The sequence below is a fragment of the Salvelinus sp. IW2-2015 genome, linkage group LG20, assembly GCF_002910315.2.
Source record: "Salvelinus sp. IW2-2015 linkage group LG20, ASM291031v2, whole genome shotgun sequence".
Taxonomy (NCBI): domain Eukaryota; kingdom Metazoa; phylum Chordata; class Actinopteri; order Salmoniformes; family Salmonidae; genus Salvelinus; species Salvelinus sp. IW2-2015.
The window spans coordinates 66,322,946-66,342,097 of record NC_036860.1 but is presented as its reverse complement, the minus strand read 5'-3'; the positions used below and the strand labels follow the sequence as shown (position 1 = coordinate 66,342,097).

Sequence of the window (19,152 nt, the reverse complement as noted above, 5' to 3'; positions counted from 1 at the left end):
ATCCTATCCTAGGTGGCCAGGAGGCTGCAGTCCAAACAGCCAGAGGGCCCCGACAGCCCAACCACCAGCGAGGACAGCAGTAGAGGCTCTGGTTCCCCCTCCTCCTCCCCCTCCACACCCGTCATTCCAAAGGTCCGGATCAAAACCATTAAGACCTCCTCTGGCCAGATCAAACGCACCGTCACCAGAGTGCTGCCGTTGGCCCAGGTAGAGTCAGACCCTGAACGCCTGAAGAGAGGGTCTTCCATCATGGTCTCCTCCTTCCTGTCCTCYCCGAACTCGACGCGGACTTCCTCCCTGCCCACCACCACCCCAGGAGGAGGCCCAGGTGTTGCCATAGAGATCAACAAGCAGATGACCATCAAACCTGTGGCCACTGCTTTCCTCCCTGTGTCGGCAGTCAAGACGGCGGGTTCCCAGGTAACCAACCTTTTTCTTTGTACAGTGCCCTCTGTAAGTATTGGGACAGTGACTATTTTGCTTTGGCTCTGCACTCCAGCAGTTTGGATTTGAAATCAAACAATGACTATGAGGTTAATATGCAGATTGTCAGATTTAATTTGAGGGTATTTTCATCCATATCGGGTGAACAGTTTAGAAATTATATCACTTTTTGTACATACAGTAGTCCCCCCATTTTAGGGGAGCAAAATTATTGGGACAAATTCACTTAAATGTTTATTAAAGTAGTAAAAAGTGAAGTATAGCACAGTAATGACTACATCAAGCTTGTGACTACGAATTTGTTGGATGTATTTGCTTTTTGTTTTGGTTGTTACATGAACATTTTAGCCCAATAGAAATGAATGGTAAATAATRTACTGTGTCATTTTGGAGTAATTTTTATTRTRAAACATGAATWTAATATGTTTCTAAACASTTCTACATTAATGTGGATGCTACCATGATTACGGATAATCCTGAATGAATCRTTAAAAATGATGTGTGASAAGTTACAGACGCACCAATATCATACCCCTCAGCATTACAATAACASGGGAGGTTTGCATTTTTTGGGAGGTGTGACATTTGTGCGTCTCACTCATCGTTAAATGGGAACTGTAATCTGGACACTGACTGTAGGTCTATGAACTTTCTTTCAGCATCTTGAGAGAATGCAAATGCACAGTTAGGGATCGTTTGTAGAGGTGCTGTCTTTTATCAGCGTCAATAAAAGCTGATAGTATTTCAACCACATTAAATATGCATCCAAGCTGAACTGAAATCTAATCAGAAACATGTTGGGTCGTTTTACACAGCTTTCTWTTACCTTACATCCGGTCAAACWGATGTCATTTRGAAMTTTTGCACAGAAAATCTTCCCCATATTTGGGGAGAGATGTTGCACTTTCTCCCCAGTCCCCAGAGACGACAGAGAACAAAGCACATACCCCTGAGTGGCCCCTGTGTTGATGGATGTGTTGACTACTACTTTAATACAGTGTTAGTGTTTGTCCCAATACTTTTGCTACTCTTAAATTGGGGGGGGGTGGGGACTAGTTTAGGGGAACAAAATGGTTCACCCAATATGGATGAAAATGTCCTCAAATTAAATCTAACAGTCTGCACTTTAACCTCATATTTTGTAGTATAGAGCCAAAGAAGAAACAATGCTTCACTGTCCSAATAATTATGGAGGTCACTGTATATGGGAATGTTTGAACTTGGTCTTTTACCAAATAGGGCTAKCTTCTGTTTACCACCCCTACCTTGACACAACACAACTGACTGACTCGAACGCATTAAGAAGGAAAGAAATTCCATAAATTAACTTTTAACAAGGCACACCTGTTAATTGAAATGCATTCCAGGTGACTACCTCATGAAGCTGGTTGAGAGAATGCCAAGAGTGTGCAAAGCTGTCATCAAGTCAAAGGGTGTGCTATTTTGAAGAATCTCAAATACTAAAATATATTTTTATTTGTTTAACACTTTTTGGTTACAACATGATTCCCATGTGTTATTTCATAGTTTTGATGTGTTCACTATTATTCTACTAGTAGTAATAGTAAATAGTAAAAAAAATAAAGAAAACCCATGAATGAGTACTGTGGTGTGTGTCAATATGTTTGACCGGTACTGTATATATATTATACAGTTGGCCAGTCGGTTAGGACATCTACTTTGTGCATGACACAAGTCATTTTTCTAACAATTGTTTACAGGCAGATTATTTCCCTTATAATTCACTGTATCACAATTCCAGTGGGTCAGAAGTTTACATACACTAAGTTGACTGTGCCTTTAAACAGCTTGGAAAATGCCAGAAAATGATGTCATGGCTTTAGAAGCTTCTGATAGCCTAATTGGCATCATTTGAGTCAGTTGGAGGTGTACCTGTGGATGTATTGCAAGGCTACCTTCAAACCAGTGCCTCTTTGCTTGACATCATGGGAAAATCAAAAGAAATCAGCCAAGACCTCAGAAAAGCAATTGTAACCTCCACAAGTCTGGTTCATCCTTGGAGGCAATTTCCAAACGCCTGAAGGTACACGTTCATCTGTACAAACAACAGTACGCAGTATAAACACCATGGGACCACGCAGCCGTCATACCGCTCAGGAAGGAGACGCGTTCTGTCTCCTAGGGATGAACGTACTTTGGTGCGAAAAGTGCAAATCATCCCAGAACAGCACCAAAGGACCTTGTGAAGATGCTGGAGGAAACAGGTCAAAAGTATCTACGAGTCCTATATCGACATAACCTGAAAGGCCCTCAGCAAGGAAGAAGCCACTGCTCCAAAACTGCCAAAAAAGCCAGACTACGGTTTGCAACTGCACATGGGGACAACGATAGTACTTTTTGGAGAAATGTCCTCTGGTCTGATGAAACAAAAATAGAACTGTTTGGTCATAATGACCATCGTTTTGTTTGGAGGAAAAAGGGGGATGCTTACAAGCCGAAGAACACCATCCCAAACGTGAAGCACGGGGTGCCAGCATCATTTTGTGTGTGTGTGCTTTGCTGCAGGAGTGACTGGTGCACTTCACAAAATAGATGGCATCATGAGGTAGGAAAATTATGTGGATATATTGAAGCACATCCAAGACATCAGTCAGGAAGTTAAAGCTTGGACGCAAATGGGTCTTCCAAATGGACAATGACCCCTCAAGCATACTTCCAAGTTGTGGCAAAATGGCTTAAGGCAACAAAGTCAAGGTATTGGAGTGGCCGTCACAAAGCCCTGACCTCAATCCTATAGAAATTTGTGGGCAGAACTGAAAAAGCGTTACGAGCAAGGAGGCCTACAAACCTGACTCAGTTACACCAGCTCGGTCAGGAGGAATGGGCCAAAATTCACCCAACTTATTGTGGGAAGCTTGTGGAAGGCTACCAAAACGTTTGACCCAAGTTAAACAATTTAAAGGCAATTCTACCAATACTAATTGAGTGTATGTACTTCTAACCCACTGGAAATGTGATGAAAGAAATAAAAACTGAAATAAATCATTCTCTTGTCATCCTTGAGATGTTTCTCACACTTTATTGGAGTCCACCTGTGGTAATTCACTGATTTGAACATGATTGTGAAAGGCTAACACCTGCCTAATAATAAGAATTTGTTCTTAACTTACTTGCCTAGTTAAATAAAGATATTTTTTTTGGCAAAAGGCACCTAAAGACTCTTAAATCAAATCAAATTCAAATCAATGTATTTATATAGCCTTCTTACATCAGGCTGATATCTCAAAGTCTGTACAGAAACCAAGCCTAAAATCAAACAGCAAGCAATGCAGGTGTAGAAGCACGGTGGCTAGGAAAAACTCCCTAGAAAGGCCAACCTAGGAAGAAACCTAGAGAGGAACCAGGCTATGAGGGGTGGCCAGTCCTCTTCTGGCTGTGCCAGGTGGAGATATATGCAAAACATGGCCAAGATGTTCAAATGTTCATAATGACCAGCATGGTCAATAATAATAATCACAGTAGTTGTGAGGGTGCAACAGGTTCAGCACCTCAGGAATAAATGTCAGTTGGCTTTTCATAGCCGATCATTAAGAGTATCTCTACCGCTCCTGCTGTCTCTAGAGAGTTACAGGGTTCCATACGCGTGCAGGCAGACCAGTTGAAACTGGAGCAGCAGCACCGGCCAGGTGGACTGGGAGACAGCAAGAGTCATCATGCCAGGTAGTCCTGAGGCATGGTCCTAGGGCTCAGGTCCTCCGAGAGAGAGAAAGAAAGAAAGAGAGAATTAGAGAGAGCATACTATAATTCACACAGGACACCGGATAAGACAGGAGAAGTACTCCAGATATAACAGACTGACCCTAGCCCCCGACACATAAACTACTGCAGCATAAAATATGGAGGCTGAGACAGGAGGGGTCAGGAGACACTGTGGCCCCATCCGATGATACAGGCCCTGGCTTAGACACATGAGAAACAAGATTCTCTGGTCTGATGAAAGAAGATTGAACTAATTGGCTATGATTGCACAGCTGAAACTGTTGTTTCTAATTAAAGAAGGCAAAAAACTGGCCTTTTTAGAACTAGTTGATTTATCTGGAGCATCAGCATTTGTGGGTTGGATTACAGGCTCAAATTGTCAGAAACAAAGAAACTTCTTCTGAAACTCGTCAGTCTATTCTTGTTCTGAGAAATGAAGGCAATTCCATGCGAGAAATTGCCAAGAAACTGAAGATCTCGTACAACRCTGTGTACTGCTCCCTTCACAGAACAGAGCAAACTGGCTCTAACCAGAATAGAAAGAGGAGTGGGAGGCCCCGGTGCACAACTGAGCAAGAGGACAAGTACATTAGAGTGTCTAGTTTGAGAAACAGACGCCTCACAAGACCACAACTGGCAGCTTMATTAAATAGTACCCGCAAAACACCAGTCTCAAAGTCAACAGTGAAGAGGTAACTCCGGGATGCTGGCCTTCTAGGCAGAGTTGCAAAGAAAAAGCCATATCTCAGACTGGCCAATAAAAGATTAAGATGGGCAAAAGAACACAGACACTGGACATAGGCAGATTGGAAAAAAGTGTTATGGTCAGACGAATCTAAGTTTGAGGTGTTCGGATCACAAAGAATAACATTCGTGAGACGCAGAAAAAATGAAAAGATGCTGGAGGAGTGCTTGACACCATCTGTCAAGCATGGTGGAGGCCATGTGATAGTCTGCGGTAGCTTTGGTGGTAGTAAAGTGKGAGATTTGTACAGGGTAAAAAGRGATCTTTAAGAAGGAAGGCTATCACTCCGTTTTGCAAYGCCATGCCATACCCTGTGGACGGCGCTTATTTGGAGCCAATTTCCTCCTACAACAGGACAATGACCCAAAGCACAGCTACAAACTATGCAAGAACTATTTAGGGAAGAAGCAGTCAGCTGGTATTCTGTCTAATAAAGGAGTGGCCCAGCACAGTCACCGGATCTCAACCATTGAGACTGTTGTGGGAAGCAGCTTGACCGTATGGTACGTAAGAAGTGCCCATCAAGCCAATCAACTTGTGGGAGGTGCTTCAGGAAGCATGGGGTGAAAGTCTTTTCAGATTACCTCACACAAATTGACAACTAGAATGCCAAAGGTCTGCAAGGCTGTAATTGCTACAAATGGAGGATTATTTGACGAAAGCAAAGTTTGAAAGGACACAATTATTATTTCAATTAAAGTCATTATTTATAACCTTGTCAACAGACTATATTTCGACTATTCATTTTGCAACTCATTTCATGTATGTTTTCATGAAAACAAGGACATTTCTAAGTGACCCCAAACTTTTCAACAGTAGTGTACGTCAATTACCTCTTACCTGCACATCCACTCGTACTGGTACTCCCTGTACATAGCCATGTTATTTGATGTTATTGTTATTCGTTATTCACTGTGTGTTTATTCCTGGTGTGGCTTTAAATTTTTGTAATAAATGTTTTTTCCTTAACTCTGCATTGTTGGAAAATCACCCATAAGTATGCATTTCACTGTTAGTCTACAATGAACAAATACAATTGTATTTCCCATCCTCTCCTCCCCCTACTCAGGTCATTAACCTAAAGCTGGCCAACAACACCATGGTCAAAGCCACAGTGATCCCCGCTGCGTCGGTACAGAGTGCCAGCAGCGCCATCCTCAAAGCTGCCAACGCCATCCATCAACAACAACAGCAGACYGTCATGGTGCCYGTATCCAGCCTGGCAAACGCCAAACTCACCGTGCCGAAGACTGTCCACCTCACCAACCTCAACCTACTCCCCCTGACCAAGACCACCTCTGTTTCTGAGCTCCACCAGGTTTGGTTTATTAAGATACCTCATTTTGTACATCAGAACTAATCTTCTATGCTAACACGCTATAGACAACAACATATAACGTCATACAGTAATAATGAAATAAACATGAGGAATCATTCCAATAAATAAATAACTCAATAGATTAATAACAACAATAAATCCCGAACATTTCATTCAGTAACTTCTTGAATGTCTGTTCGTTTCATCAGGTGCTGTCCAGCTCCAAGCCCCAGGGGCAGCAGCCGGTGAAGCAAGCCCTGCTGGCTGCCCAGGCCCAGAAGAAGGGTGTCTCTAGAGTCCAGGTGTTAGCCAGCTCCCAGAGTTCTGTAGTGGAGGCCTTCAATAAGGTCCTGAGCAGCATCAACCCCGTCCCAGTCTACGTTCCCAACCTCAGCCCCCCCTCGGCYGCCTGTATCTCCCTACCCTCCCGCGGCTATAGGTAAAATGCTAGCTAGCTATATAGCATTTTAATTGTTTCTTCCCCTCAAAAATTATACAGTGTCCTTGGGCTTCTTGAAATGCAGTGTATATAATATACATGTTTGAATTAATGTATATTCATTTATATGATTATTTACAGGTGCCTGGAGTGCGGTGACTCGTTTGCCCTGGAGAGAAGCCTGAGCCAGCATTACGACCGTCGCAGTGTCCGCATCGAGGTCACCTGCAACCACTGTGTCAAGAACCTGGTCTTCTACAACAAGTGCAGTCTGCTCTCTCACGCCCGGGGACACAAGGACAAAGGTGACTTTTCTTCATACATGAAATGCCTAAAGCATTCACTGCCATTGATACTCTGCAATGCTTCTAAATTGAGACTAATAAAATCTCCTCTTGTCCTTTCCTCTTTTCTTCTCTCCTCTCATCTCCTCTTGTCTTCTCTCCTCTCCTTTTGTCTCCTCTCCTCTTGTCTTCTCACCTCGTCTCTTCTTCTCTTCTCCTCAAAGGGGTGGTTATGCAGTGTTCCCACCTCATCCTCAAGCCCATCCCTACAGACCAGATGATCATTACATCACCTCCGCTATCCTCCGCCACCACCGCTGGATCTACCTACAGCTCCACCGGCCACTACCTAGGGAAGGGTGCTGGTCCTCAGGCCCAGGCAGCGGTGATCTGTGCCCCCTCCAACGCCCCTCCGGTTGCTGCCATGCCCCTGGATGAGGATGTGTCCCGGCTCTGCAGAACCAGTCTGAAGTGTTTAGAGTGCAGCGAGATGTTCCTGGATGAGAACTCTCTAGCAATGCACTATCAGCAGGCTCCAGAGTCCAGCGGACAGGTGTGTATGTGTGGTTACTGTGTGTATGTGTGGTTACTGTGTGTATGTCTATAAGCCGGTGTTGTGTGAGTGTTTTCTTACTCTTTTAAAACTTCCCTTGTCTATTTTGTATTTCTGTGAGTCACACCCACTGTGTCACCACTTCTAATCAACACTCCCTTTTACACTCCAAACCTCTTGTACTTTTCGTTTTGATTTAATATATAATAATTGAAAAAATATATATATATATTAAAGCTGGAATCCTTTATGGTAAATTAACCACGTCCATCTGTGATATTACAACAAAGAAGTTACTGCAAACAAAGAACGCTGTTTCCCCCCTTTCTGACATCATTGCACGCCTCGACAGAAGAGCTTAATATGTACTGCCTTGTTTTCATCATGCTGCACGACGCTCAACAACTGTGGTGGGGCGGCCAGTGGCGCTGTTTCCCTGTACTGCAGATGCCATCTTTAATGGCATTGTGCTTTTCATCATATGATCCCTTTATAGCCCCAGCTAATGATGTAAATTGTCAAATGTTTTGTTAATTTAACTCCATATTGCACCAACTCTCAAAGATTGCATTCCTCCTAGAGCATTATAATACCGTTTTGTGTATTTTTGTCTCTGTTTACGTCTGTAGAAAACCTGCACTATCTGCCAAATGCTACTACCTAACGTGTGCAGCTTTGCGTCGCACCAACGGATCCACCAGCACAAGTCTCCCTACATCTGCCCTGAGTGTGGSGCTATCTGCCGCTCAATCCACTTCCAGTCCCATGTGACCAGGAACTGTCTGCACTACACCCGCAGGGTGGGCTACCGGTCAGTCTGACATTACTTCCTGCCTGAACAGGAAACACTTCTGTTTCCTCTTCTTCTCTAGAGATTTTCTTTAGAAGCAGTCAGATGACTTTTGTTTAAAAGGTCCACGCAGGTAGACGTAGCAATATGACGTCATWCAGAAGGGCGACTTTCTTCCTACAGAAATCAACAGCAACGAGACCGCCAATATCGGCTCYTCCCAATGTGGAGGGTGCACACTTGGAAGAGGCAATACTGTAGTTGTTTGATAATGTCACCTTTAAGTCTCCACACTGAAAATGATTTATTTCACATATCAAGGTGCCACTTGCTAATCACAGTAATTACAATGTCAGTTGATTTGTAACTTGCATTGAGTATCAAAATCATCCAAAATGTTGAGTTAAAAGGTCCTGTATATTTTTGTTTTATATATATACAGTGAGCACCATACTTCTTTTGTTATTTTGGTTCTGTACTCTAGCACTTTGAGTTTGAAAGGATACAATGAGGGTGAAGAGCAGACAGTCAGCTATAATTTGAGGGTATTTTCATACATATCGGATGAACCATTTAGAAATKACAGCACCTTTTGTACATGGTCCCCCCCCATTTTAAGGTACTACAAGTATTTGTTGAATTGGCTTCACAGATGTGTCGTTAGGCAGGTGTATTCATTTGTGTCGTTAGTGAATGCAGGAGAGCTGTTGATGAATAGTATTGATTCTAGACTTTGCTATTGCCTTTGGAGGTTGTTGTTGGGGTGTGACAACATGAGAAAGACAGCAGTGTTGATGCAAATGAAGCTGGCCGTCATAAGGCTCAGAAATGAAAATCAATCAATCAGGAACATTGCAAAAACCCTGGGCATGCCCAAGTCAACAGTTTGGTTCATCATTAACAAGAAAAAAACAAGCGGTGAACTCAATTATGTCAAAAGACCCGGTAGACTGAGGAAGACCACTGTAGTGGATGTGTCACGAACGTCGTCTAGGTGGAAATGACCGGACCAAGGTGCAGCGTGATGAGCGTACATTTTCCTCTATTTATGTAAATGTCGCCAACAAAACAAGAAACAAAGAAACGACCGTGAAGCTTACTAGGGCTATAGTGCCACTAACAAAGATAACTACCCACAAAATACAAAGGAAAAAAGGCTGCCTAAGTATGACTCCCAATCAGAGACAACGATAGACAGCTGTCCCTGATTGAGAACCATACCCGGCCAAAACATAGAAACAGAAAACATAGAAATAAAGAAACTAGAATGCCCACCCTAGTCACACCCTGGCCTAACCAAAATAGARAATAAAAGCCTCTTTATGGCCAGGGCGTGACAGGATRACCGGAGAATACTCTCTATGGTGAAGAAAACCCTCTGACAACAGCCCAACAGATCAAAAACACTCTCCTGGATGCAGGTGTAGATGTGACAAAGTCTACCATACGTGGAAGACTACACCAGCAGGACTACAGAGGGTACGCTACAWGATGCAAACCACTGATAAGCCTGAATAACAGAAAGGTGAGATTACAGTTTGCTAAAAAGCACCTAAAATAGCCCCAAGAGTTCTGGAAAAAAAGTATTGTGGACAGATTAGACAAATATTAACATGTATGTACCAGAGTGATGGAAATAGGAAAGTGTGGAGAAAAAAAGGACATGCCTATGATCCAAAGCATACCACCTCATCCGTGAAACATGGTGGAGGGGGTGTTATGGCTTGGGCCTGTATGGCTGCCAGTGGAACAGGCTCACTTGTCTTCATCGATGATGTGACTGTAGACAGAAGTAGAACAATGAATTCTGAAGTCTACAGAAATATTTTATCTGCTCAGATAAAACCAAATGCCTCCAAACTCATTGGACGGCACTTCATCATGCAACAAGACAATGACCCTAAACATACTGCTAGAGCAACGAAGGGGTTTTTGATGGCCAAAAAGTGGAAAATCCTTGACTGGCCAAGTCAATCACCGGATCGAAATCCAATTGAACATGCATTTTACATGCTGAAGAGGAGACTGAAGGCAATAAGTCCCCGAAACAAGCAGGAACTGAAGATTGCTGCAGTACAGGCCTGGCAGAGCATCACCAGGGAAGATACCCAGCRTCTGGTGATGTCGATGCATCGCAGACTTCAAGCAGTCATTCCATGCAAAGGATATGCGACCAAATATTAACAATGATTACTTTATTCTACATTATGTTAAMCTGTCCAATGTTTTTTGATGCCCGAAAATGGGGGGGGACTATGTACAAAAGCTTCTATAATTTCTAAACGGTTCATCCGATATGTATGAAAATACCCTCAAATTAAAGCTGACAGTCTGCACTTTACCCTCATTGTCATTGTATCCTTTCAAACTCAAAGTACAGAACCAAAATAACAGAAAAATGGTCACTGTCCAATGAATTATGGTGCTCACTGTATTTTTTTTTCTCCCCCTCTCTCTCTCTCTCCAGCTGTGTGCACTGTAGCGTCATCTACTCTGACGTGGCTGCTCTGAAGACACACATCCAGAGCTCTCACTGTGAGATCTTCTACAAGTGTCCCATCTGCCCCATGGCCTTCAAGTCTGCTCCTGGCACACACTCACACGCACGTACACAGCACCCTGGGGTCAAGATAGGAGAGCCCAAGTAAGTCTCTTCAGATTCTCACAACCCATTATTCATGTGATCTAGTATAGTATAGTATTTATCTAAACTTGATATTATCCTAGAAAGTTTTCGTTCTATGTTGAAGACCTTTGTCTTCTATTTAATAGAATATATGATCTTATTGTTCTATTCTACTGTATGCTGTTCTATCACTGATTGGAAAGGTGACACCAACATCCTCAGTTGTTTACCACAAATTAATTCTGCTTTAATGAGGGAAAGTTATCCGATATCCATGTCCAAGTCATGTTCCTGTCAGAACCGTCTTAATTTTCAATGTTGAATGGGTTTGCGTTTAATGTTATTAGACACAGTAGCTTTAACTGAGTGTTTTTCCAGCACCCTGACCTTTTCCTAACACCGTCAACACACTCTAATGAACACACACACACACACACACACACACTGATGACTGAACCTGTTCAGGAGCTGGTGGCAGGTGATCTCTCATACAGACAGACAGACAGACAGACAGACAGACAGACAGACAGACAGACAGACAGACAGACAGACAGACAGTGTGCTGCCAGACAGACGACAGTGTGCTGCAGAACGAGACGCAGACGACAGACAACAGACAGAGACAGTAGTGTGCATTGGCGAGCAGTTGTGCTGCCAGACAGACAGCGACAGACAGACAGACAGACAGACAGACACGACAGACAAGACAGACAGACAGACAGACAGACAGACAGACAGACAGACAGACAGACAGACAGACAGACAGACAGACAGACAGTGTGCTGCCAGGTTCTGTGATAAACCTTTTGAACTGACGGATTGTTTTGAAATAAATCATTAACTCCTATTATGGACATTAACATTATTAAGTGTATTCATGGACATGGATAGGTACTGTTGTCATATACAATGCATTAGTACAGTTGGCAAAAATAATTTTTATGAGATAACATTGATTTTATTCCTTTTCTGTATACAGGATTTAATGAAACTCATTCATTTTTATCAAGCAACATGTCTCTCAAAGTGGAAAACGTTGTTAAAACGTTCTTTGTGTTGTCTTCCAGGTTGATCTACAAGTGTTCCATGTGTGATACAGTGTTCACCCAGCAGACACTGCTTCAGTCACACTTTGATCAACACATAGCCAACCAGAAGGTGTCTGTCTTCAAATGCCCAGACTGCTCCATGCACTACGCCCAGAAACAGCTCATGTTGGACCACATCAAGGTACTGTATGAAGGGGAAAATATCTTCTTCTCTTGTGCTCGAAGTGGAAAAATAACTTATATAACTTATAAAAACTTATAACAGGCACTTCTATTTTTCAGAAAATTATTCAAAATCTACTACAATGTAATGACAAGTACTTGAAATATATTTGTGTATAATCCTAATCAGCAATTGATAATTATAAGTCATTGTCCTTGTGCAGTCTGTATGAATAGTTAATATGCCTGTTAGTGAACCGGAGCTGTTTGTCATCCCTGTGTAGACGATGCATGGTACCTTAAAGACCATCGAGGGTCCCCCCAACCTGGGTATCAACCTGCCCCTCAGTTCCAGCCCCAACACCAACAACAACGGTCTGGACAGGGTGGACAAGAATGCCCCCTCTACACCCCTGAAAAAGKCCCAGATCACCCCTACCTCAGCCCCCCAGAAGCCACCCGCCCCTGGCTGGACATGTGGAGACTGTGACCGTCTCTTCATCCAGAGAGAGGTGTTCGTAGCCCACGTCAGGCAGGAGCATGGCAAGGTACAGTGTAGTCCTAGTTTGAATCCCAAATCAACCCCTAGCCAATACCCCGTAGTACGTGTGTACAGTCGGAAGTTTACATACACCTTRGCCAAATACATTTAAACTCAGTTTTTCACAATTCCTGACATTTAATCCTAGTAAAAATTCCCYATCTTAGGTCAGTTAGGATCACCACTTTATTTTAAGAATGTGAAATGTCAGAATAATAGTAGAGAGATTTATTTATTTCAGCTTTTATTTCTTTCATCACATTCCCAGTGGGTCAGAAGTTTACATACACTCAATTAGTATTTGGTAGCATTGCCTTTAAATTGTTTAACTTGGGTCAAAAGTTTTGGGTAGCCTTCCACAAGCTTCACACAATAAGTTGGGTGAATTTTGGCCCATTCCTCCTGACAGAGCTAGTGTAACTGAGTCAGGTTTGTAGGCCTCCTTGCTCACACACTCTTTTTCAGTTCTGCCCACAAATTTTCTATAGGATGGAGGTCAGGGCTTTGTGATGGCCACTCCAATACCTTGACTTTGTTGCCCTTAAGCCATTTTGCCACAACTTTGGAAGTATGCTTGGTGGTCATTGTCCATTTGGAAGACTCATTTGCGTCCAAGCTTTAACTTCCAGACTGATGTCTTGAGATGTTGCTTCAATATATCCACATTTTCCATCCTCATGATGCCATCTATTTTGTGAAGTGCCCCAGTCCCTCCTGCAGCAAAGCACCCCCACAACATGATGCTGCCACCCCGTGCTTCATGGTTGGGATGGTGTTCTTCGGCTTGCAAGCTTCCCCCTTTTTCCTCCAAACATAACGATGGTCATTATGGCCAAACAGTTCTATTTTTGTTTGTCCAGAGGACATTTCTCCAAAAAGTACGATCTTTGTCCCCATGTGCAGTTGCAAACCATAGTCTGGATTTTTTAAGGCGGTTTTGGAGCAGTGGCTTCTTCCTTGCTGAGTGGCCTTTCAGGCTATGTCGATATAGGACTCGTTTKACTGTGGATATAGATACTTTTGTACCTGTTTCCTCCAGCATCTTCACAAGGTCCTTTGCTGTTGTTCTGGGATTGATTTGCACTTTTCGCACCAAAGTACGTTCATCTCTAGGAGACAGAACGCGTCTCTTTCCTGAGCGGTATGACGGCTGCGTGGTCCCATGGTGTTTATACTTGTGTACTATTGTTTGTAAAGATGAACATGGCACCTTCAGGCATTTGGAAATTGCTCCCAAGGATGAACCAGACTTGTGGAGGTCTAATTGTTTTTCTGAGGTATTGGCTGATTTCTTTAGATTTTCCCATGATGTCAAGCAAAGAGACACTGGGTTTGAAGGTAGGGCTTGAAATACATCCACAGGTACACCTCCAATTGACTCAAATGATGTCAATTAGCCTATCAGAAGCTTCTAAAGCCGTGACATCATTTTYTGGAATTTTCCAAGCTGTTTAAAGGCACAGTCAACTTAGTGTATGTAAACTTCTGACCCACTGGAATTTTGTCTGTAAACCATTTTTGGAAAAATTACTTTTCATGCACAAAGTCGATGTCCTAACCGACTGGCCAAAACTATAGTTTGTTAACAAGAACAATGACAACCTAAGTGTATGTAAACTTCCGACTTCAACTGTAGATCTGAGAGGATTGGAAAGGTCGAAACAATATATATATTTTTTTTATTTAACTAGGCAAGTAGGTTATGAACAAATTATTATTTTTAATGACGGCCTACTCCGGCCAAACCCAAACCCGGACAACGCTGGGAAAATTGTGCGCCGCCCTATGGGACTCCCAATCATGGCCGGATGTGATGCAGCCTGGATGTCTGTAGTGACAGAGCCTCAGACTGCTGTGCCACTCTGGAGGCCCGTGGTGACMGTAATCAAACCATAACTGTTCAGTTCTATTTATTCTCCCACTATGAATGCAGCAACTGAAGAAGCACCCGTGCCGACAGTGTGACAAGTCGTTCAGCTCCTCCCACAGCCTGTGTCGACACAACAGGATCAAACACAAGGGGCTACGTAAGGTCTACTCCTGTCCGTGAGTAATGCTKGATTGGATCACATTTTTTGGGGGGGGGTTACATTTTTGGATTCGGTTATTGTGGCATTTCCTACTAGAATATATGAGTTTAACCTACATGCGGATGCACAAGTATTCAGTCTACACAGATTCAATAGGGCAACAAATTCCTGTGATGACATGTCAGCATTTAATATGTCAAATGTGTATGGCCTCTTCTTTAAGAACTCTCTCTCTCTCTCTGTTTGTATGACTCCACAGTCACTGTCCAGACCCCAACCGTACGTTCACTAAGCGTGTGATGCTGGACAAACACATCCAGCTGATGCATGGTGGCATTAAAGATGCTGCGGGGAAGATGGCGCCAGACCCAGCTCACACAGAGGACAGCCCCCCTGAMAAGGTACAGTAACTGACCAATCRGCTGCACCCACCCTTCTGACAAGGTACAATAACTGACCAATGAGCTGCACCCGCCCTCCTGACAAGGTACAGTAACTGACCAATGAGCTGCACCCGCCCTCCTGACAAGGTACAGTAACTGACCAATGAGCTGCACCCACTCTCCTGACCAGGCACAGTAACTGACCAATCAGCTGCACCCACTGATCCATAGTTTGTGCTGTTCCTTTCCCTGATACTATGACCAGGATTCAAAGAAACGCAGATTAACGGCTTGTGCACTGCCATTGATTTTTAAAGGTGATTTGTGCTTGAGCTAACATCTGCAGCGTTTAAAAGAAACGTGATCTCTGCGAACATGAGGCAATTTGCCTCTAAAAATCACAGCAATGCAAAGATTGTTTATCTGTGTTGGATTGAATGGCAACCTGTACATGCAGCAACCCTCATGTCCCTATTTCGCCCCCCTGCAGGCCCTCAGCCCCAAGAGGAAGCAGCAGGATGACGAGGGGCCTCCCGGTCCTCGCTCCAGGKGCTCCACACCCACCCAGCCCCTAAAGAAGCTCAAGGTTAACGTGTTCAAGGTCCACAAGTGTGCCGTGTGCAGCTTCACCACCGAGGACCTCGTCACCTTCCACGACCACATTCCGCAGCACAAGTCTGACGGATCCTCCTTCCAGTGCAGGGAGTGTGGTCTGTGCTACACTTCTCCCCGCTCCCTGGCCCGACATCTTTTCATTATCCACAAGCAGAAGGAGCCACGGGAGCTGGCCAGACGTAATGGAACCGTTGCAGCCGATGAGAACCAGAGAGAGAACCAGTTGGGTTCCGGCTCGGGGGACGGCCTGGACGACGGGACGCCYGAGACCAAATGTAAAGTGTGTGACAAGATGTTTGAGACAGAGGGGAGTTTGAACACACACATGAGGACACATGGCATGGCCTTTATCAGGTCTAAGAGATTGAACGCAACAGAGAAATAGAGATGGAGCAGCCTAGTCGGGACACTATTGTTGAAGCATAGTGGCATCTACCAGAATGTTGTCTCTGACCAAATTTGCCTCAGAATGTTGCGTTGTAAATGCTAGAGTACGAATAAGACATTCTCCATTGACTCGTCTACCCACATATATTAAATATACAGTATATACACAATATATATACACATTTCTAATGTGTTTTAAAATATGTAATATATTTCAAGTAAATGTATGTGTATTTAAATCAATCTATGAGAACATTTTGTACACTTTACGATATAGATGTTTCTATGGATGTTGGATAGATCTTTTGTAGGAAAATGTTTATTTTGAAAAGGTTTCAATTGTTGTCTTCTCACTAGTATGGGAAAGTGTTAGGTACTGTATAAACGTTTATGTTATGGGAGATGAATTCTCAACTATTGGCAGTGTTACRTTTTATAACTGCTGCTAATGTCCATGGAATGTCTGAAGAAACTAGCCTGGTCCCAGATCTGTTTGTGCTGTCCTGTCAACTCCTATGGTTATTGCCTATGCAGTACAAACCAATCTGGGGTCAGCTAATAAAGAAACACTTTATCTCTGCATGACTTTGTCATCCTCACAGGGTTTGGGTCAATCCTGTTTCAATTCTGTCAATTCAGTCAGTTCTAGAATTGACTCAATTGACTGAAATAGAATGGATTTGACCCTAACTCTACTCATATTGTCAGGACAATCAGTCCAGACTCCAGACCAGACCACACGAGAGTAGCCTGTCTATTTCACGCCTCTATTCCGTCAGTCTATGGGCCAATTCGTTYTGTTCTTTGTTTAAAGAAACCGGAGACATTTTGTTTCAGAATGTCTCGGAATGTTTGTCTTTTCAATTTCCTTATTCTCTGGCAGCTCAGTTTTGATATTAATTGAGTTATGATGATAGCAACGTGTCTTTCTTTGCATGTACACACAGATACAGTATATAGCCTTCTGCCTTTCAATTGACCATACTGTATATCAGCCTTTTCATTTGGCCAAATTAACAAGATTACACTGGCTAATAGTTATGATTCTGGATTTCCTGAGCACCAAGTGTACCATTTSGAAGGTTGTAGGGTGCCAATGCATTTCTCTGATCATAGTTCAGAGTGTAAATGAACCAATAAAATTGAAAAAACTTGCCTTCGCATTAAACAATGTCAATGTGAATGTGAGACTGGAATTGAAACCCATTTCCTCATTTCAGTGTCTTTACATTTCAAGATGTGTTTTACATTTGAAAAGAGAAAATTAATTGTACTAGAAAACAATCACGATACTGTAAAAAAAAAATATTTCCATGTTGTTTTTTTTGTCATGTATGTATTTCATAAAAGGACACATTGTTTTTGGAAGTAACTTTTTWATACTCTGAAAATGAAATATGAATCTATTTGTGTAGTGCTCAACGTGCATGAGAGAAGCTGTCGATGGTTCTTATTTGTTTCTTAGAATGTGTCTTGCTGCTTGTTCGCTAGAGATGTCGGAYGTTTGTGTAGAAGCAGTTCTTGATGTCAATAATAAATTCTGAACTCTGCCCCTGATGTCTACTGCACATGATCAGGCATCAGCCCCTCCTTGGGAAATACTCTCTCTACTGCCATCTAATCTCAATGCTGAGATAATATACTATATGATACAGTGATGAGCTTTCTTCCACCATATAGTCTTTTACCCATCAAGTCTGTTCCAGTCAGTGCAGAGGAAGGGGAGGAGAAGACGGATGTTTAAGCAATTAGAACAGCCGACTGAGTCTTCTCTTCCCTGCTACAGACTCTCTCCTTTCTCTTCCCTGCTACAGTCTCTCCTTTCTCTTCCCTGCTACAGCTCTGACAATACATGTTGTTAGAGAAATAAATAACTATTCATTAATTAACCTTTATTTAACTAGGCAAGTCAGTTAAGGACACATTTTTATTTCCAATGACAGCCTACCAGGGAAATAGTGGGTTAACTGCCTTGTTCAGAGGCAGAACGACAGATATTTACCAGCTAGCTCAGGATTCGATCCAGCAACCTTTCGGTTACTGGCCCAACGCTCTAAACTAGTATGCCTGTACATATCAAATAAAAAACCTTTTATTTTTTTCAAATAGAGGTCAAGTACTCACTTAAAGCAGCATATTCACTGGGCAGGTCCTTGTTTTAGCTCTGAGAGGAAAGTCCTGGTGTCCTGCGTGCATTTCTCAGAGACATTCATGGAATATACTGCTAAAGAACACAACGTTAAGCAGTGGACCAAACAACTAGCCCTCCACAGTAGCACCATCTTGGGGAGATAGCATCCTTCCATTTCGTGACTAGGACCTTAAAATAATGTTAAGAGTTAAATGGTCACAGTGGAGTGATGATGACTTCCGGTTAGGTAATCTGTAGCTTGACCAATCATGTGGTAATTGGTGGCTTCACACATGGATGTGAGTGACCAGTCCCCCGGCACACTAAATCAGCTGTCAATGGCTTTTGATCCAACAGGTACATGTAATGGTTTTTCATCACAATTATCATTCATTCAAAAGTTTATTCATGAAGCAATAACGATCTACTCTCATAATATTGACTGATTTGTGAGGCCATACAGGCTTGAATTCAAATGTTACGGCGTCACTATATTGTTAATCTAATCCAATCGAATTGAATTCAAATCCCATGAAGACCAACTAGGCATTTTGGACAGGAAATGAGTTCATTATGTGTGTTGAGGTCAAATGTGACTCATAACATGGATGTAATTGGCAGTTAAGAAGTCTGTAAACTGCTTGTGACGTCAACACATGTAATGCGTGTCCTAATGACACCCTTGGATGGGATTAACTACACATTAACGTACACATTAACATATACACATACCAATGAGTGAATGCTACGCTAAGCTATTGAAATATCTTTTGAAATGTTATAGAAATGGTGTTTTTAAAACTAATGCAGTCATGTCTCTGACAATACATGTTGTTTTAAAAACTAATGCAGTCATGTCTCTGACAATACATGTTGTTAGAGAAATAAATAACTATTCATTTAATTAACCTTTATTTAACTAGGCAAGTCAAGTT

At 42.6% G+C, this 19,152-nt stretch overlaps 1 protein-coding gene across 2 annotated transcripts in view; it reads left to right on the top strand.

Moving 5' to 3' along the window:
* Positions 1–17,636, top strand: part of znf532 (zinc finger protein 532) — a 32,216-nt gene extending 14,580 nt beyond the window's left edge. For both annotated transcript variants that reach the window (XM_024012382.1, XM_070449577.1), the window contains 12 exons: positions 13–420; positions 5,979–6,227; positions 6,437–6,666; positions 6,808–6,971; positions 7,175–7,503; positions 8,133–8,314; positions 10,761–10,937; positions 11,987–12,149; positions 12,415–12,678; positions 14,605–14,717; positions 14,961–15,102; positions 15,575–17,636. In XM_024012382.1, coding sequence (XP_023868150.1) covers positions 13–420; positions 5,979–6,227; positions 6,437–6,666; positions 6,808–6,971; positions 7,175–7,503; positions 8,133–8,314; positions 10,761–10,937; positions 11,987–12,149; positions 12,415–12,678; positions 14,605–14,717; positions 14,961–15,102; positions 15,575–16,084 — 2,931 coding nt within the window. In that variant the 3' untranslated portion in view covers positions 16,085–17,636. The remainder of the gene's footprint in view (positions 1–12; positions 421–5,978; positions 6,228–6,436; positions 6,667–6,807; positions 6,972–7,174; positions 7,504–8,132; positions 8,315–10,760; positions 10,938–11,986; positions 12,150–12,414; positions 12,679–14,604; positions 14,718–14,960; positions 15,103–15,574) is intronic.
* The last annotated feature ends 1,516 nt before the right edge of the window (positions 17,637–19,152 follow it).